Raw genomic sequence first — 20,834 nt, forward strand, 5'->3', positions numbered from 1 at the left:
CCCGCCAAATGGGGTCACAAAGAATCAGACACAACTGAAATGAAACAACTACAAAGTGCTTACCATGTCATTGTGTGTGTGTGCGTGTGTGTGTGTGTGTGTATTAATGGATAAACTCTACAAATCCAGCTAAAGGATTTGTATGTCATAATCTGGATGATAGCCATTCTTCATCTAGTTGTTTTATTTTTTCCTTCATGAGTGCTTAGATCAAACTCTTTTGAATGGTTTAAAGCTCTTTCGGAAATCTCTGTAGTTCTAGGATTTGGAGGAACCAGCATGATGTTATCTGCAAATAGGATTGTATGGAGGACAGTGCCATTTATATGCAATACCTTTTAAACTTGATTCTGTGCTAGCTTACCTTCCTCAATCATGGTGGTGAATACTTTTGTTATTCATGTCTCTCTGCTTTTATGCCTTGCCTGATATTAATTATCAAAGGGTCATCAAACACAGCAATCTTTATTATTATAACTTTCTTGGAATCTTGAATAATTTATATATATAGGTGGGAGACTTCTTGTTGGAAAATGAATTAAAAAAACAACAACACCTTACCTTCTGTCTTAGAATCACTACTGTGTATTGATTCCAAGGCAGAAGAGGGGTAAAGCATAGGCAATGGGGGTTAAGTGACTTGCCCAGGGTCACACAAGTAGGACGTGTCTACAACCAGACTTGAACCCAGGACTTGCAAATTGTTCTCATGAAATATTTAAATAGATTAAAAAAAGCATATAGGTTGGTAGTTATTGATGCATTCTCTTTTACAGTATTATTATATACCATATAATAGACCTATATAATCTGATTCTAAACCAATTATATAGCATCTAGACTATAGACCATATTAATATGGTCCGAGATATTCGCCACTCCTTCAGTATTTTCTATACCTTCATCTACTTTATGAATAGATGCCTCAATGCCCTCAAAACTGTGTCACCCCCCAACATGTAATTCCTTGATGTGCAATTGGTCTAATCCAATTGTGTTTCTGATCTTTGTTCTCTTTAGTGCCATTTCTGCTTCTTTTATAAGCAGATCTGATATGATCTTGGAGTTCAAGCATGGTGACTTTGCTACACTTGATGGTAAAAAGTGTTTGCTCTAAAAATCCTTGTAGATCTGTCTTGTGTTTCTTTTATTTGTTGGCCATCCTTCCATCTTCATCCTTAAAAACCTTTGAGGTAGTTAGGTCTTATACTAAGTTCTCTTTAAAGTGGCCTTTATGAGATGATACAACTTCTAATTTTCTCATTCTGATTATTAACCCATCAACTCATTATATTGTGAATTCCTTGAGGGCAGAGACTACCTTTTGCCTTTTTTGTTTGTTTGTTTGTTTTGTATCCCTAGCACTTAGCACAGTTCCTGGTACATAGTAGTAGGTGCTTAATAAATGTTTGTTGACCAATCATCTATCTCCAAAAGATTTTACAAATGAGCTACTATTCTAAACTAGTGTCATCCTTGGTTGTCACATCTTGCTATTTGACAAGTTAAGTATTTGTTGACTAAAGTGCCTTTTAAAGTTCTTTTGGAGATTTTTTTATAATTGAACTTTATCTGTTAAAGTTGTTTTTAAATCTATGCCAGTTAAGCTTCTGTAGTCTAGATTAATGTCTTTTTTTCTGTCCATAGATCTTCTAAAAGAAAATCAATAACATTTAAAGAGTTCAAGATAGTTGTTTTAATTATACATCATATACTTCTCTCTCCCTCCCTCCCTCCCTCCCTCCCTCTCTCTCTCTCTCTCTCTCTCTCTCTCTCTCTCTCTCTCTCTCTCTCTCTCTCTCTCTCTCTCTCTCTCTCTCTCTCTCTCTCTCTCTCTCTCCCTTTCTCTCTCCCCTCTTCCTTCTAGGTTTGTGTTAATTTTGACCTTTGTTCCAACAAGTAGGTGGTCTGACTATAAATTCATTTATAAATTTTTTTTAGTTTAATAAGAAGTCAGTTCCTGGGGTCAGAGGGAATCCTCCCTCATCAGAGGTTTCCAGGTTTGCTGGAGACTCTGTATCTCCCCAGTTACAATTGGAACTACCCCCTTTAAGCTGCTCACCCTAGACTCTCTTTATAGTATTTGCCCTAGATACAGAAATTCCCAGTTATAGCTCTGTAAGAAGAGTGTGCAAGGAGGTTCCACTGAGGGGACCAACTGTAAAATGGGTTTTGGAGAAAGGAAGCTGACTTTATCAGATGGAAATAAGAAAAGTAGGGAGAAAAAGCGTGAGCTGATGACTTATGAATTCGAATTCCGTTTCCAGTTCTTTGCCACAACAAAAAGAGCTGCTATAGATATTTTAGAACATATCCTTTCTTTTTCCTTAGTCACCTTAGGAAAGAAACCTAAGCGGGGCATTGCTGGATCAAAAGGTATACAGAGTTTTATAACTGAGAAGAACTCCAAATTGCATTTCCAAATAGTTACTATATATTTAAGTTTAAATTTATTTCTTTATTTGGTACATTCAAATCCAGATCGTAAGAGTAAAGCTCTTCTAAAAAGTATTTTGAAGACTCAAAGTGCCATAGAAATAGGAGTCATTATTGTCACGAAGAAGCGTGGTTTCTCTTTGCCCTTTATGACTTTTTGCTTTTTCATTTAAAGACATTTTCCAATTGTAAAAGGCCAACTTGATTTCATTAGCGACAGCTAAGTTCCTACATATGTTTTTACATTTTGTGGAAACGAAGGCCTCTGCCATGTTCGGGACATTTCCCCTCCTAGCCCAAACCCACTGAATAGCACACCTCCTGGGAGGGGACGGAATGTCCAGGGGAAGTGCTTATTATCTTGGAAAGCCTGGCAAGGCCGCTTATTAGAGGCTGCCCAGCCCACGTCTGTCGGCGAGCAAGCCTCCCTCCCACCCCTCCCTCCCCCCGCAGCTGTCGTCTGATCTGACGCTGGAGCTTTGAACGTAACTGTCTTGAGTGCCAGATGTGGAGGAAGACTAAAAATAATCTCCCAGGCTATCACTGAGGGAGAAGAAACACGTGCTCGGGGGCGAGCGAGCGCCGGATCCCAGGACCCCGAGCCGGGTGGAGCCGAAAGAGTCCCCCAGCTTGTGGCCCCAACGCTGCGCTCTGGGCACCACACGCACGGTGGGAGCCGCTCCTTCCCAGACTGTTCCCCGCCCACTCCGCGCCGGGCTGCCCCCCTCCATTCTGAAGCCTTCACAACTTGGGACTCGGCTTTTTGCATTGCTTGGGAGGAAAATGGACCCCAGAAGTCACAGACGAGGAAGACAGCCTCGGGGCTGGAGAGGCTTCTTCCCCCTGACTCTGTGCATCTTCCTGTTGCTAATAGATACGGGCTCTGCAAGAGGGTTACGGAAACGCGCCGTACACCTGAAGTTGGCAGAGAAATCCCAAGTAAGTACCTGGGCCTGGGAGGATCTCTTAGCTGGCCCTGGGTGGGTTGGCATTCCCAAGTTAGGGAAAAGGGAGCCGAAGCAGGGGGTGGAGCCAATTGTAAGGTTTTTGAAAGGCGATCGTTAAATTTTCTGTGTGAACATTTTGCACCTGGAAAACCTGCAAGTTGAAAACCAGAGCTTGATGTATTATTATTTTTGTTGGTGGTGGTGGTTGTTTGGTCTTAAGGAAGTGATGGAGAAAAAGTTAATGATGCAGATTAAACTTAAAAGCGTGACCCCAGCCAGGTGTTAAACATTTACCGGGGATAACGAACCAAAAGTTGATGAGAGAAGTACCAAAAAAGGTTGTGTGAGATCCAGTTGGGATGACTGTTGACACAAATTAGAAAAATCTTCCAGAAGGAGATAGTTTTTGAGATGGGCGTTAGGAGAAAGAGCAATGGCTTTTGGATATCCCCACCTCCTTTGAATGGGGATAATAAAATCTGCTCCATCGGGGATATATGAGGGATATTGTTAGAAGATATATGAGAGCCCTTTGCATTCTTAGGAATAAAGGACTCTATAAAATTCGCAAGAATAAATCTTCCTGTCAGGAGAGAAAAAGAAAAGAGCACAGAGGAGACTCAAACTGGAAAACAAACTCAAAAGACCTGGGTTCAAATCCCAACCACTACTTAGACCTATGTATATAAGAAACTTCTTTGGATCTGAATTTCCTTCTCTATGAAATGAGGGGATTGGAATAAATGATCTAAAAATAATGGATAGAACTTCAATAAACAGAGAGGGGAGGACATCCCAACGATTGGGAATAATATGAGCCAAAGCTTTTTTTGGGAAGGGGGGATTTGGGAGGGGGGAGAAGATAGTCCAGATTGTTGCGTGATGGATTTTATAGAAATAATATATATTATATATATACATATATATAATATACATAAATACAAAGTAACTTTATAGAAATAAATAGGAGATTAAGCTAGAATGACATGAAATTAGAATAGTCAATAGAGAAGTTTGAAATTGATTCAGTAAACAATAGGGAGCTACTGAAGGTTTGTTTTTTTTAATCTGAAAACTGATGTAAATTTATGTATCTGTGGAAGATTTTGGAGACAGTGTGATGTCAAGGCTACTGGGGTGGTTGGGGTGGGGGGAGAAGGGAAAAAAAACTAAAAATGTGAAAGTTAAATTCTCTTTTTTTCTACGACTACTAAAAGGCTCCTAGATAAGGATGTCTGTCTGAAGGACCAAAGAGAATTGAAACTCAGTGTGCTGACTTACCCAAAGAATCAATTACTTTTCCTGAGTTCTACAATGTGTAAAACATTTGTCCCATTGCCTTGGAATTATAGAGATTGATGAGATGCTTCTAATGCCCTAGTGGAGCTCACAGTTTTTTAATGGAGATGAAGCCTATATGCAGAAAAAAAGACTATCTGTAGAAGAGAGTGGGTGATCTGTGCCAAAAGAAAGCCAAGTTAAGGGAGAAAGAGCACTGTGGTTAGGGAGTGGGATCCTAGGTGGACCTTGAAGGATGGACAATGACTAAGGGGAGAAGAGCAGAGTTGAGTCATTTTTTCAGTCATGTGACACCATTTGGGGTCTTCTTGGCAAAGACACTGGAGGGGTTTGGGATTTCCTTCTCTAGATGAGGAAACAGAGGCAAACAGGATAAAGTGACTTGCCCTGAGTCACACAGCTAATAAGTGTTTGAGGCCAGGTTTGAACTCGGGAAGATGAGTCTGACTCCAGTCTAGGCCCTCTATGGCAATATATAAAGGCAAAAAAAGTTGGGAAGGCAATCTGGCTGGAATGGGAATTTTGTAGAGTAGCATTATAAGAATATATTCTCATCAGAGAGGCTGTTCTCCAGGCTGTGTCTCCTCTGTGCCCTTTACTTTTTTCTCTTCTGACAAGAAGATTTATTCCTGACTTATAGAGAGCTTTTTATTCCTAAGAATTTAAAGGGCTTTTACATATATCGCCCAATTATATCTCCAAGATATCCCCAATGGAGCAGATTTCATTATCCCCATTAGAAGGAGGTGGTGATACTCAAAAAAAAGGCAATAACATTTATAAATGATGACCAATGTAAAACTGGTGACCCAAATGAATTTGGGAGATGGGAGTCTTAAATTCTCTTCCTGCCTCCACTATTTCCTAGCTATGTGGCTTTGGGTCATCCCTTCTCTTTCCTGGGCCTCAGTTTCCCCATATATAAAATAAGGGGTTAGAGTAGTTGACCTCTGACATTCCCTTCCAATTTGAAATCAATGCACAACTTTTCATGAAAAAATCATTATAGATGAAAAGCTTCCAAAGCCATCTTAGGCATTTAGAAGACCCAGTTCTGGATCTGGAGTCAGAAAGACTTAAGTTCATATTTGTCCTTAGACACTTACCATGTGATAATAAAAATCTTTAGAAGGAAGGAAAGAAAGAAGGAAGAAAAGGAGGGTGAGAAGGAGAGAATAAGAAAGAAAGAGAGGAAGAAGGAAGGAAGAGAGGGAGAGAGAGGGAAGAAGGAAAGAGGAAAGGAAGGAGGGAGGGGTGAAAGAAAGAGGGAAGAAAGAAAGGAGAGAGGGGGAGGAAGAAGGGGAGAGAAAAAGAAGAAATGAAAGAAGAGAGGAAGGGAGGGAGAGAGGGAAGAAAGGGAGAGAAGGGAAGGAAAGAGGGGAGAGAAAAAGAAATAAGAGGGAGAGAGAAAGAAAGAAAGAAAGAAAGAAAGAAAGAAAGAAAGAAAGAAAGAAAGAAAGAAAGAAAGAAAGAAAGAAAGAAAGAAAGAAAGAAGGAAGGAAGGAAAAGAGAAAGGAAAGAAAAATGAGAAAAAGAGAAAGGGAGGAAGGAATGGAGAAAGAAAGGGAAGAAAGCAGAGAAAGAGACAGACAGATAGACAGAGAGATACTCAGCAGATCAACCTCCCAGAGGATGATATAATGGCAGTTGCAGACTGCTTCCTGAGAGCTGACTGTGCCTTCTCCCTGGTATATACAGCCTTATGGGTTTGATGATCACCCTTCAAAAGTTCTGTGAGAACTTGGCAGCAGCCCCCAAAGTTTCACTGCCTCGTTTGAAGACTGTGATGCCCAATAGAAAACCTTGCTAGGCTTTAGTGGATTTGGCACAACTGTTTGCATTCTGGTGCCAGTTAATTTCCTGAAAGTCCCAGCCATTTCTGCTTTCATGTTGCTCAGGTCCCAAACTAGTCTAGGACCACCAAGTCAGTCGCCCACCCTCATCCCTTCCCAGGGAACAGGAGGAAAAGCTCCAGCACTTTCTCTGGCCCCTTCTTGAGCTCCAGCATGCCAACATCTTCCTATTTAGCCTCTTCTGCTCACAACGTAAACCAGATACTTGAGGGCGTCTCGGAATAGAGCAGGAAGCCATCTGTTTATAAATGGTCAGAGAACTTTCTGGAGAGGTGGCCAGCTCAGCTCAGAGAGGGGAATGTCGACTGTTTTCAGAGCATCCTGAGTCTTCTAATGGCACTTCATGTGGTGTGTGTCTCTATCACGTAGGCATGGTTTGAGGATGCTTCCATTTCTTCAAGAGCCTTCAGTGGATGGAGTGGGTAGAGATTTCTGGGGCAACCTTGCTTAGTATACTAGGTAACATCAGGCAAACCCCAAAGTGAAAAGTTAGGAGGGAAAGAGAAGTAATAAGTAAAAAACACTAGGGGAGGGGGACTGGGGTTTGAATCCTGATTCTGCATTGCTGAGTGATTTTGCTCTTTCTCCCTTTCTCTGCCTGAGCTCAGTTTCCCCATCTGTAAAATGAGAGGACTTTCTATACTTCAGTGAAATTAGTCAGGATGGACCGATGAAATCATGAAGATGAGTAATGACCTAAAATTCTATAGCTGTCTCTTGAAACCCTCTTTGTGAGGGTTAAGGGGGCCTGGACAGTCTAGGGGGGAAAGTTCAATTTATAGAAAGCTGTTTGATTATAAGTAGGAGCTAAATTGAAACAAAAATCTCATACTTAAGTGCTATGTGGTCTCTCAGAACAATAAACATAACACAGGATCTTATGAAAGGAGCAGCTGTAGTATCCAGGAAAGATCTGGAGTCAGAAGTCCTGGGTTCAAATCCCAGTCCTGCTGTTTACTAGCTAGGCAGATCACTTAACCTCTCTGTGATTCCAGTGTTTTAACCTATAAAATGAAGGGCTTGGACTAGATGACTCTAAGATCCTTTCAGAAAGTAGCAAGGGGGTGACTTAATGGATAGAGAGCCAGGCCTGGAGATGGAGGGTCCTGGGTTCAAATATAACTTCAAATACTTCCTAGTTGTGTGACCCTGGGCAAGTCACTTAACCCCCCACTGCCTAGCCTTTACTGCTCTTTTACATTGTAACCAATACACAGTATCAATTCTACAGTGGGAGGTAAGGGTTTTAACATTTTTTTTTAGAAAAAGGCAGCTAAGTGGGTAAGAGCTAAACCTGCAGGCAGAAAACTCTGAATTAAAATCCTGCCCCCTAGCTGTATGACCATGGGCAACTCACTTAAACTCTGTTTGCCTCAGTTTCCTCAACTGTAAAATGGGACTAATAAACTTTCTTAAAGGGTTGTTGTGAGGATCAAGTGAGATGCTGTTTGTAAAAAGCTCTTAGCAGGTGCCTGACATATAGTAGGTGCTATATAAAAGATTACTTACCCTTGTTCGGCCCTTTCATCTTAAAATGGCAATAATAAAAGCACCTCCCTCACAGGGCTATTGTGAATAATATATGTATATTTATACACACACATATATATGTATATATACAGTGCTTTGTGAACCTTGAAGCCTTAAACAAATACTGCCTATTATTGTTATAATAACAATAATTATACTATTTTAAATAATGTTATATTTGACCCCTACATAAATCCTGGGCAGCTAAGTGGTGAGGTAAGCAGAGTGCCCAGCCTAGAGTTAGGAAGACCTGAGTTCAAATCCTGCCTCAGACCCTGACTAGCCACATGACTCTGGCCAAGTCACTTGAACCTGTTTGCCTCAGGTTCTTGATCTGTAAAATGAGTTGGAGAAGGAAATGGCAGATCACCAGTATCTTTGCCAAGAAAACCTCAATGGTGTCACAAAGAGTCAGACAAAATGGAAAAAACCAAACCACAATATAAATCCTAGCTATTATTGTAATAATAATAATAATAATAATAATAATAATAATAATAATATACTTTAGATAATATATGAGCCTCATATAAACACTTGCAATGATCGTTATTCTCATAATTTTCTGTTTTTAAGATTTAAATTAATAGTTTCTATAATCTATGTAAACATTAACTATCATTATTACAATAATGATAATTATCATATTAAATTATAAATAACATACAAATATATATAAAAATAGTAGTGTTGCTCTTTAGCTATGATCCTCCCGCACAGAGCTGTGAGGAACAATTGAAATAACATGCTTAGTAAAGCTCTTCTTTAAAGGTATTCATAGACAGAGGGAAGGAATCCCAGAGAGGGGAAACAATTGATTCAAAGTCACACAACTTTTTAGGTGGGGAGTTGAGCCGGACCCCAATTCATTGTGGTTTTTATTTCATGGTCGTGAGTGTGTCATTTCTCCTTGTGTGGGCTCCAGCCCAGATCAACCCTGTGGTACCTCCTGGTCTAGGAAAACTAGCCTAGTAGAGGATACTGGGAAAATGTGCCTGTGAATTTGTCCTGACCCAGGAGACTTTTGTTCTGGGGAGAAATGTATTTAGGCGTTTGACGTCTGAATTCCAGAGGAAGAGTAAATAATGTTTGAAGGAGAGCTGGCTTGCTTTCTCAATCAAGAAAGACTGTTGTGGGTTGTGTTTTTATTAGATGGGTCCTTAAGTCTGTTATAATCTTCCAAAGAAGGTCAGAGGCCTCCAATGGGGGAGGTAAGGAGGCTGGAGAGGGCAGACCGTCATTTCCTGTGGCTTCATCTAAATGTGCCCCCCTTATTAGCCTTTGCCTAGGAGTTAAGTAACACTGAATTATTCCTTGCCTGCCTGAACTCTACTATTTCCTGAGTACATCTATAAGGAAATCACTTTGGAAGTTTATTCCGTTAGAGACTGGTCCTGCCACAACACTTCAGGCAAAGCCTGAGGAAACCCGAGCCCAGAGTTTAAGGCGAGGGAATCCGGGTCAAGGCCAAGCAGGTCTATGCTCACCAGGCATTTTAAAAAGAGACTTGCAGGCAAATCTTTCTAGGTTGTGTAAGTTGACTGAAGCCTTGAAGGCGCAGTGAATTAGTGTGCAGAGCGCTGGATTTGGAAGTCAGAGAACCTGGCTTGAATCTTGGTTCTTGGCTCTGCTACCTGTTAGCTGTGTGACATTGGGCAAATCATTTTCCTCCTTGTATCCTAGGCTCCTCCTTTGTAAGAAGACTGGGTAGGATTAGATCAAGGATTCTTAATGCAGAGGTCCATGGAACGTTTTTCATTTAAACATTTTGATAACTCCCTTCCTTCCTTCCTTCCTTCCTTTCTTCCTTCCTTCCTTCCTTCCTTCCTTCCTTCCTTCCTTCCTTCCTTCCTTCCTTCCTTCCTTCCTTCCTTCCTTCCTTCCTTCCTTCCTTCCTTCCTTCCTTCCTTCCTTCCTTCCTTCCTTCCTTCCTTCCTTCCTTCCTTCCTTCCTTCCTTCCTTCCTTCCTTCCTTCCTTCCTTCCTTCCTTCCTTCCTTCCTTTCTTTCTTTCTTCCTTCCTTCCTTCCTTCCTTCCTTCCTTCCTTCCTTCCTTCCTTCCTTCCTTCCTTCCTTCCTTCCTTCCTTCCTTCCTTCCTTCCTTCCTTCCTTCCTTCCTTCCTTCCTTCCTTCCCTCCCTCCCTTCTTCCTTTTCTTTCCCTCCCTCCCTCTGTCCCTTTCTCTCTTTCTTTTTTCTTTTTCTTTTTCTTTTTCTTTCTTTTTCTTTTTCTCTTTCTTTCTTTCTTTCTTTCTTTTTCTTTCTTTCTTCTTTCTTTCTCTTTCTCCCTTCCTTCCTTCCTTCCTTCCTTCCTTCCTTCCTTCCTTCCTTCCTTCCTTCCTTCCTTCCTTCCTTTCCTCCCCCCTTCTTCCTTTTCTTTCCCTCCCTCCCTCTGTCCCTTTCTCTCTTTCTTTTTTCTTTTTCTCTTTCTTTTTCTCTTTCTTCCTTCCTTCCTTCCTTCCTTCCTTCCTTCCTTCCTTCCTTCCTTCCTTCCTTCCTTCCTTCCTTCCTTCCTTCCTTCCTTCCTTCCTTCCTTCCTTCCTTTCCTCCCCCTTCTTCCTTTTCTTTCCCTCCCTCCCTCTGTCCCTTTCTCTCTTTCTTTTTTCTTTTTCTCTTTCTTTTTCTCTTTCTTTCTTTCTTTCTTCCTTCCTTCCTTCCTTCCTTCCTTCCTTCCTTCCTTCCTTCCTTCCTTCCTTCCTTCCTTCCTTCCTTCCTTCCTTCCTTCCTTCCTTCCTTCCTTCCTTCCTTCCTTCCTTCCTTCCTTCCTTCCTTCCTTCCTTCCTTTCCTCAAAGGCTATGCAAACAGGGTTAAATTATTTGCCCACAGGCACACAGCTGAGCAGTATCTGAGGATAGATTTGAATCCAGGCCTAGTGTTTTATCTTCTGTGTCACCTAGCTGCCCCTTGGTGGTATCTTTTCTGATGCAGGAACCTCCTCTTCCAGGGATATCCATTCTAATATAAGAATATCCCCTGCTACTAGCTACTTCCATCTGAGAGGTCCAAGATCTCTGAACCTTTCAAATTCATAAGTTGGCCTTCAAGCCTAGACACATCCAAAATGGTGTTCATTCTCCTTCAACTGGGATCAGAATCAAAAGAGGTGCCCCAAACTAAGGTCCAGGCTCATCCATGTTTTAGCTGTGATGTGATGGAGCACATGGAGAAGTGTTAGTCCTGCCCCCCACCCAGAGGAAGAGGTCCCAGTCTTATGTGATGCCACTGAGGGAATTGAAAGAAGAGAGAGGGACAAGGACAGAGTCATTGGCTCAGTAGCCAATAAGAAGATGCTTCGGCATCTCAAAGCACAAATCTTCTCAATCCTAAGTCACGAACATGTGGTCAGCAGGAAGAAAAGCTTGGTACGGGCCCTGTTCAACTCCCATTAAACATTTATAGCAATAATCAAAATAAATGTTAAGGGAAATGGCATCAGCAGTTGGAGGGGGGAGGGAGGGCGGATCAGTAAGGGCTTAATGTAGGAGGCAATGCCTAAGCCGCGCTTTGAAGGCAGCAGGGCTGCTAAATGGTGGAGATGAGAAGGAAGCAAATTCCAAGCAATGAGGATGGCTGGTATAAAACCAGAGAGATGGGCAATGGAATGCAAGTGCATTAAACATCCTAACTACACTTTATGACTCAATGTGCCGGCTGCACATTTTATTCCTCTTGAAAATGATTGGTTCCTTTACTTGCATCTCAGTCATTTCTTGTTATGCTAACACCTCCATACACACACCCACTTGGCTTTCTGTTATAACAGAAAAAAGATTTCTTTATTTCTTTAAAGCCTTTACCTTATCTTAGTGTCCATTCTAAGATAGGAGAGCAAAGAACAGGAAACAAAGCAGATGCCTCAAGATTGGGGAATGTCTAAATAAACTGGTACATGAGTGGAATGGGACATAACTGAGGAGCTTCATTTTAAAATGGAGCATTACTTGTGTTTTATTGTGTCTTCTTTTATTTAGTCTACGATTTCCCAATCCTATTTTTTTAGCCCTTTTCCTGTGTAATTCCTGTATAAAAAAAAATACTGTGTATTATTTGCAAAGGAGAAGACCAATAAGGACTAGGCAGTGGGGCTTAGTGACTTGCCCAGGGTCATACAGCTGAGAAATGTCTGAAGTCGGATTTGAATCCAGGTCCTCCAGACTCCAGGCCTGACACTATTCACTGTGCTACCTCATTGCCTCTAAACAGCTACTTTTTATCAAAGAAAATCAGCGCCCACGCCAGTGACTGTGCTTGCAACATTCTTCATCCATTCTTACCAATGAAAGGATAAAAGCATATTTCCTTTTCTCTTTCTGAGGACCAAGATTACACTGCTTTTAGTTTGGTTTGAGACTCTTCATAAATGACAATTTTAGCTGTAGCTAAGTGGTGCAGAGGATAGAGTACCAGGTCTCAAATCAGGAAGAAGTGAGTTCAAATTCTGCCCCAGACATATACTTGCTGGGTGACCCTGGATAAGTCATTTAGTCCTGTTTGCCTCAGTTTCTTCATCTGTCAAATGAACTAGGAAAGAAGTGGCAAACCACTCCATTGTTTTTGCCAAGAAAACTCCAAATGGGATCACAAAGAGTCAGACACAATTGAAATGATTGAAAACAAGAACAATAACAAATTATTATTTATAGTTGCTGGGTATGTTGTTTTCTTTGTTTATCCAGGTTACATTTTAATAAAAAAAAGATCTCTATCCAAAGCTAATGACCTTGGAAATAGAGGATTTTTAAATGCACAAATTTCATTCTGGCCCAAGATTGGCCTGTGAGAGGTGTGTTAAAGTTGCCAGATCAAAACCTGGAGGTCAGGATCTTCTGGTACATCTTGAAGCTTTACCTGAAAGATGCTCCATTAAAAAAGAACACTGCCTGAGGAATCCAGATTGTCATTTCCTTCTCTGACTCATTTGACAGAAGAGGAAATTGAGGCAAAAAAAGGTTAAGGGACTTGCCCAGGATTATACAGCTAGTGAGTGTCAGGGACAGGATTTGAATTCAAGTCTTCCTGATTCCAGGCCTGGTACTATATAGTCCTGGCCCTGAACACTCACTACAGATGGCCTGGGGAAAATTGCTTTCTCTTTTGGGTGTTTTAACTCCTCTTCTTTAAAATGAGTAAGTTAGAGTGGACAATAAGTCATATTTATTTATCACGTTCCTCCCAACCTCCCTGTGAAGTGGGTAATAACTGAATTATTATCTCCATTTTGTAGATGAGTAAGCTGAGATTCAGAGAGATGAGGTGCCTGCCTATGGTTACATGGCTAGTTACTCATCAATAAACATTTCTTAGGGTGGGCAAGTAGGTGGCACAAGGGACAGAGCACTGGACCTGGAATCAAGGAGACCTGAGTTCAAATCTGGCCTCAGACACTTACTAGCTTTGTGATCCTGGGCAAGTCTCTTAATCCTGTTTGCCTCAGTTTCCTCATCTGTCAAATGAGCCAGAGAAGGAAATAGCAAATCACTCCAGAGTTTCTGCCAAGAAAACCCCAAATGGGGCCATGAAGAGTTTGACATGGCTGAAATGACTGAATTCCAACCATATGGGTGAGGTACTATGCTGAACTCTGGATATACAAATATGAAAAAGAAAGACAGTCCTTGTTCTCAGGGAACACACAATCTAATGGCCAAAGATGATGGGAAAAGGAAGTTAAGAAGGGACAAGTAGGGAGAGCGACTTTTCCCTCGGCAGCTTCTCATTTCACATCCTGAGGTTCAAAAAAAAGAAGAATAATAAAATAAAGTAACAAATAAATAACTATTTAAATAAATAAATAATTTGAATTATATCTAATTTATACTATATAACAAATAATAAAATAATAATAAGATGTTGGTACCAGTGGGATTCAGGCTCAAATGGACTCCTTTGATAATACCTGAAGCACTTTAGAGAATGAAACTTATTTCTTAGCCCACGAATGAAGAATCGTGGCTCCTTTGGGGAAGAAGACACAACAGCAACAATGTCTTCTCAGATTTTTATGAAGATGATCTCATTCACTTAGAGTCTGGATGCACAATCAGGGAGGAAACAGGCATGATTTCACAAAACAGTTTACAGCAGACCACGTTTTTATACAATAGGTGGAGAAGTGGAGGACAAAGGTGTTAGACACGTAGTCTAGAGGCCACATGTGGCCCACAATATTTCAGAGTGGCTGAACCAGATAAAAATGTAACGAGGCAGGAGGCTAGATGGTTCAGTGGAAAGAGGGCCAGGCCTGGAGATGGGAAGTCCTGGGTTCAAATTTAGCCTCAGACACTTTCTAGTGTGTGTCCTTGGGCAAGTCACTTAAACCTCACTGATTAGCCCTTATTGCTCTTCTTCCTTGAAACCAATATATAGTATTAATTCTAAGATGAAGAGTAAGGGTTTTAAAAAAAATAATTGGAACCTCAGATATTTTCTAGCTGTGTGTCCTTGGGCAAGTGTTGTGGGGAAAATATCACCTTTAAAGATTGTTATAATATTAATTTATGGTCGCCAAGGAATTTACTTATGAAGTTCTAAAATGAAACACTCAAGTCAGAATGGAATTTATGGTGGTTTAATCACAATGGGAGTAAGAAAGGGAGAGGGAGAGAAGGAGAGAGGAGAAAAGGGAAAGGAGTTACTCAACCTTCTGGCCAAGTCAGAGGGAGCTTAGGCCCAAAGGGCCAAGATAGAGAAGAAATCAGTCCTTAACTCACGTGACCGATCTGAAGGGAAGCTGTCTGTGGGCCTCCACCCTGCTCAAGCTCCTAGCACAAACTCCAGTCTAGCCCTGTCCACAGGAAGTGAGCGAATTCCAGAGGCTGTTCCCTATCTCACTTCCTGTGCCTCACAAGTGCCAATGGTGGCTCAAGCTTGGCTTAGGACAGCCCAGGTGGGCAGTTAGTTATTTCTGATTTGTCATTGACTAGCACATGCCCGTGTAGTGTGGGTGTGCACAATTTTGGGTGCTAGACCAAGCAAGATGGATATTTTAAAATTCACAATCCCCCCTGATGATGATTGGGGGACTAGTCTCCCCAATTGATCACTAAACATAAGCGTACTGCACCCTGAAAAATTCTAACTGCAAGTGTATACAAAATTTTGCCCTCTAAGAGGAAACCTATAATAGTTGTAGATTAGGGGAAATAGAGGAGAAAGACAGCAAACCAATGTTTTGCTGGGTGCATTGACAAAAGCCAATTAGGGGGCAGTCCCCTTTGGCATAAGAGTGTACGTTAAAAAAATGTTCAATCAACCACACCTCAAGGTTCATTCTGGATCTTCCTGTAGTGTAAGGGTTTAGGTATCTTTATGCAAACAGTTCATTCTCTGGATTCAGTCAGTTAGCAAGCTTCTTCTCTGAAGATCTATCTCGAACAAAATTTAAATCTTGGCTTTTATGAAATACACAAGTCACTTAATCCTCATTGACTAGCTATTATTGCTCTTTTCCCTTAGAACCAATATACAGTATTGTTTCTAAGATGGAAGGTAAGGGTGTAAAAAGAAAGAGTCGGGAAATATTTAACAAAATAAATGAAAATACAATCAAACATGAGTAATGCTCCGTTTGAAAATGCAGAGCCCTCGGGGTCCCCCAGTAATGTTCCATTACACTCCTGTAGCACAGTTTATTTAGTCATTCCCCAGTCTTGGGGCATTTGCTCCCATAAAAAGTGTGGCTATAAATACTTGCATGTGCTTTTTGCAGTGACAGCCTTCGCCTCCCTGCATAGCAGTGGAAGCTCTGAGTCAAAGAGTAGGGGCATTTTAGTCACTTCATTTGCATAATTCCAAATGGGGTTTTAATTACTTCAAGCTTCCCTTTCAAACAAAGGTCCATCTGTTCCATGCCAATAGTCTTCCAGTGATTCTGGGTGGCTTCAAGCCACATTAGAGCAGAGTCTCTGAACAACTGAAGCGGAGGGTTACCATAAGGGAGCTGGAGAGGTCTATGGTGGGGCAGAATGGGCTAGTGCATGGTACAAATGAACAATGAATTGCTCAGGAAGAGAAACAAGAGATGGATAGATATCATTGGATAAATAATGAAAGTGAGAAATAAGTAACTTTTCCTACTATACTCCAGTTGACGTTCAAGGCTCTTCCCAACTGCCAATCGCTAGGCTAAACAGTAGAAATACAAAGAAGGCAAAAGATGAAACCTGATGTCAGTCAACAAACGTTTATGATGTCCCAGTCATCATGCCAAACCCTGGAGATTCCAGGAAGACAAAAAACAGAGTCTGGGCTTAAGGAACTCATGGTCCAATGGGAGAAACAAAATGCAAACAACAAGCCATAGATAGGATCAGTTGGAGATCATCTCAGGGAGAAGGGACTACCATTAAGAAGGTTGAGGAAAGACTTCTCATGGAAGATAAGATTTTGGCTGGGACTCAGAGGAAGCCTAGAGCAGAAATGATAAAGAATTCCAGATATGATGGACAGACAGAGAACATGTGTAAAGGGGCAGGTAGATAACATAGTTCTTGTCACTCTTCTGTCTTAGAATTGATAGTAAAACAGAAGATAAGAGTAAAAGAGTAAAAGAAAAGGAGGCAGCTGGGTAGTTCAGTAGATTGCAATCAGGCCTAGAGATGGGATATCCTAGGTTCAAATCTGATCTCAGACAGTTCCTATTTGTGTGAACCTGGGTAAGTCACTTAACCCTGATTACCTAGTCCTTACCACTCTTCCTCCTTGGAACCAATGCATAGTATTGATGCTAAGGCAGAAGGTAAGGGAAGAAAGAAAGGAAGGAAGAAAGGAAGGAAGGAGGGAGGGAGGGAGTGAAGGAAGGAAACAAGGAAGGAAGGAAGGAAGAAAGAAAGAAAGAAAGAAAGAAAGAAAGAAAGAAAGAAAGAAAGAAAGAAAGAAAGAAAGAAAGAAAGAAAGAAAGAAAGAAAGAAAGGAAGGAAGGAAGAAATGAAGGGAGGGAGGGAGGGAGGGAGGGAGGAAGGGAGAGAACAAAAGAGAGGAAGGGGATAAAGAAAGGAAGGAAAGAGAAAGAAAGAAAGAGATAGAGAGAGAAAGAAAGGGAATTAGGAGATGGAATATCCTGTTCAAGGAATAGCAAGGAGAACAGTGTCACTGGATTGCCAATCATGTGGGAAGAATAAAGTGTTAGAAGACTGGAAACATGGAGAAAGGGCCCCAGTGATGAAGGACTTGAAAAACCGAATAACAGACTTTACATTTGCTCCTGGAATAGGGAGCCGTTGGCATTTGTGCATAGGACATTGATGTGGTCAGACCTACACTTTAGAAAATCAGTTTGATAACTGAGTGGAAGATGTGACTATGATCTTGAGGCAGACAGACCCACCAGCTGGCTTTTGCCATAGTCTAGGCACAAAGTGACGGGGTCTGTACTAGAGTGGCAGCAGTGTCAAAGGAGAAAAGAAGGCAACGTGTATGAGAGAAGCTATTAAATAGAAGTGGCAGGACAGATTGGATATGGGGAGGGAGATATAGGCATCAGGGTTAACAGTAGATTTTGAGCCAGGGTGATTGGTGACCTCAAGAATAACAGAGAAGCTAGGAAGAGATGAGGGTTGGGAGGGATAATGAGTTTTCTTTGGGAAATGTTGAGTTTAAGAAGATGTCTATGGGACTTCCAGTTGGATATGCCCACAAGACAACTGAATATGTAACTGGTGATTAGGAGAGAGGTTAGAACTGGGAGAGTAGATGTGAGAATCATCAGCATAGAGAGGATAGTTGAGTCCATGGTAGCTGATGAGATCACTGGCTGAAATCGTATTTAGGGAGAAGAGAAGAAGGCTGAGGGAAGCCCACAATAAGCAGACTTGACCTGGATATTTTGAAGAGTATTTTCTTCACCGTAATCCCATGAAGTAGGTAGAATGAAGACCAGGTTCCCCAGCCTGACATTAAAGACTCCAAACAATATTGCCTCAATCTTCCCTTCTAGTTTTCTCATCAAGTTTTATTATTCCCACATATCCTGTCTCTGTACCTCTGCTCATTCCATCCCTCCATTTGGAGTGCCCTTTCCTATTTTTTATTTAAGACCTATATCATAGGCTTCGTAGGATTTATAGTCAAAAGATTCTCCAGACTCCTTTGACCAAACTCCTTCATTTTACAGGGGTAGAAACTAGGGCCCAGAGAGGGAAGATAACTCCCCATAGAACCACAGAGGCAGCTAAATAGCAGAACTGGGCTTCAACCCCCCCCCCTCCGCTTCCAGTGGTCTTTCCTGATTACTCAGCTACCCCCAACCAGATTTTTTCCCCTGAGTCTCTTCTCTGAACTTTTTTCATTTTTCATTTTTCTTTTCTTGAGGATTTCTCACTTTCTGCCTTGTCCATTGTAAGCTTATTTTATCTCCCCCCTGGCAGACTATAACTTCCATGAGGGAAGAACCCATGTTTCATTTGTTTTGATCATCTTTCTATAACCTACGATATCTTCTATGTAATGGGGGCCCCATATCTATTTGTTGAATTGAGTTGGAGATCTATAGGGAGACGTGAGCTTGAGATTAGAATCATGATCAGACTGCATTTCCCTCTGAAACCCATCACAAAGTACACGAAAAGGTAGCGTGACTTAAGAGAAGTGAAAGTCAGAGGATAACTCTACATGTTTAGTTATGGAAGAAAGAAGAAGACTTCCACCATGTTGGGTGAATTCCTGTGGTGAACTTCTGGGAGGATATGGATCAGAGTTGTATGGGGGAAGAGGAGAGACACTGAGGGGGAAGAGAATAAGCATTTATATGGTACTAATTATGTGCTAGGCACTGTGCAAAATACTTTACAAATATAATCTCATATGATCCTTACAATGACCTCATGAAGTAGATACTATAATCATCCCCATTTTATAGTTGAGAAAACTGAGGCAAACATAGTTTAAGTGTCTTAGGATCATACATCTAGTAAATGTCTGAGGCTAAATTTGAACTCAGAGCTTTCTTACTCCAAGCCAGTCCTCTATCCATTGCACTCCCCTAACTGTCAGGTAGTCTTTTTATAGATGGATTGTAATCTGTACTGCTAGAGCGAACCCTATCCAATTTATGAGATCATAGAAGTCCCAGAATGTAGCTATAAATTACAAAGGAGATGTTAAAGGGTTTTTCTATAATATTATAACATGAATAAAATTCCTTTTTTAACTTGAGAGGGTTCTAGAACCTTGGTCATTGGATGAAAGCAATTGACCCCCCATGGGTGTCTTACCCAATTGTATATGTCATACCCTCGGCCAAATATAAAAAAAATAAGTCATTTAGCCCTTGAAGAGTCTTGGTTTGTGGACTTTGTAGAGGAAACCCCTTCAGGGACAGAGGAGAAGACTCTCTCTCTCTCTCTCTCTCTCTCTCTCTCTCTCTCTCTCTCTCTCTCTCTGTCTGTCTCTCTGTCTCTGTCTCTCTGTCTCTGTCTCTCTGTCTCTGTCTCTCTCCGTCTCTCGCCTCTCCGTCTCTCTCCTCTCCTCTCCTCTCCTCTCCTTCCCTCCCTGCCTCCACCCTCCATCAATTATGTTATCAGAACTATTCAACCAGTAGCAAATAATGCATCCAACTCTGAGGACAGATAGAGATTCAGAGAGAGATTTCTCAAAGAGAGGAAGCAGATCCTGAGAGTGTGGCCTCTTGCATCAGAGAAGAGAGATGGCTTTGGACAAGGAATAGATCCCAAAAGCCCAGCTGTGTGGCCCACCCAGATACTATTGTACCCCAGTAGAACTATGTGAAAACTTTGGAAGCAGATCAGGCTCTGCAGTGGCAAGAGACATGAATTCTTTGTCTCTATGTGCTCCTTACATATCTGCATCATTAAGTTTAGACCTACTTTTTGTGGAAGTGTACCCCAGATTATAGGGGAGGAAATATTTTTACTATGCCACTTGAATAAATCCCTTTGCTAAGAAATAATTAATTTCATTGGGTAATTGTTAATGGGAAAAGCACTAGTGGGGGCTCATAAACTAAAGATTACTTTTTGAACCTTAAATAGCAGTCATTCTTTGGAGTTTCAGCCTTTGAATGTAGGTTGTGGGTTATTTTTCAAAAGGCATGTTATAAATGCATGTAAAAATGAAGACAGTTTCTAGGGGGCAGCTGGGTAGCTCAGTGGATTGAGAGCCAGACTCAGAGATGGGAGGTCCTAAGTTCAAATCTGGCCTCAGACACTTCCTAGCTGTGTGATCCTGGGCAAGTCACTTAACCTTCATTGCCTAGCCCTTACCACTCTTCTGCCTTGGAACTAATATACAGTATTGATTCCAAGATGGAAGGTAAGGGTTTAAAAAAAAGAAGACCACAGTTTCTGAATTGTACCTGAGAAATATGTGGTATGGTGGAGATCACTGGATTAGGAGTCAGAAGATGTGGGTGATTGCTTTGTTCTATGTAGTTAAAAATCTAATCATCCTTTGATTTTACAAAATTACTAGTAATCAGATTCAATTACCCATGGGACTTTATAGCATCTTCTCAATAAATTCCCAGAAGTAAACGTATCTGAGGATTATATAAATCTTTGCAAGCTATCAACAACAATTTTGAGTCATACTCATCTATAAAATTAGGAAGTTGGAGGAGATAATCACAAAGGTCCCTTATAGTCCTAGGTCCTAGGAGTAGCAGAATTTTGTATTTCTGTTTCCCTGTTGCTATATTGTAAGGTACAATGTATTCTCAACTTTCTGAGATAGCTTATTTTATCCACACACTCTTAGGACCTTTTTTAGGTTTCTTCACCTTTTGATTGAGAAAAGAAGGAAAGAAAGAAAAAAGGAA

General features: G+C 41.1%; 1 protein-coding gene across 3 annotated transcripts in view; it reads left to right on the forward strand.

Annotated features, from left to right (window-relative positions):
• The first annotated feature begins 2,822 nt into the window (after window positions 1-2,822).
• The window catches only part of WFDC1 (WAP four-disulfide core domain 1), a 45,895-nt gene continuing 27,883 nt past the window's right edge, over window positions 2,823-20,834 (forward strand). The window contains exon 1 of one of the 3 annotated variants that reach the window (XM_056810264.1): window positions 2,823-3,375. In XM_056810264.1, coding sequence (XP_056666242.1) covers window positions 3,220-3,375 — 156 coding nt within the window. In that variant the 5' untranslated portion in view covers window positions 2,823-3,219. The remainder of the gene's footprint in view (window positions 3,376-20,834) is intronic. The other 2 variants (XM_056810273.1, XM_056810267.1) reach the window with 2 other exon arrangements.

This window comes from Monodelphis domestica, chromosome 1 (assembly GCF_027887165.1).
Source record: "Monodelphis domestica isolate mMonDom1 chromosome 1, mMonDom1.pri, whole genome shotgun sequence".
NCBI lineage: Eukaryota > Metazoa > Chordata > Mammalia > Didelphimorphia > Didelphidae > Monodelphis > Monodelphis domestica.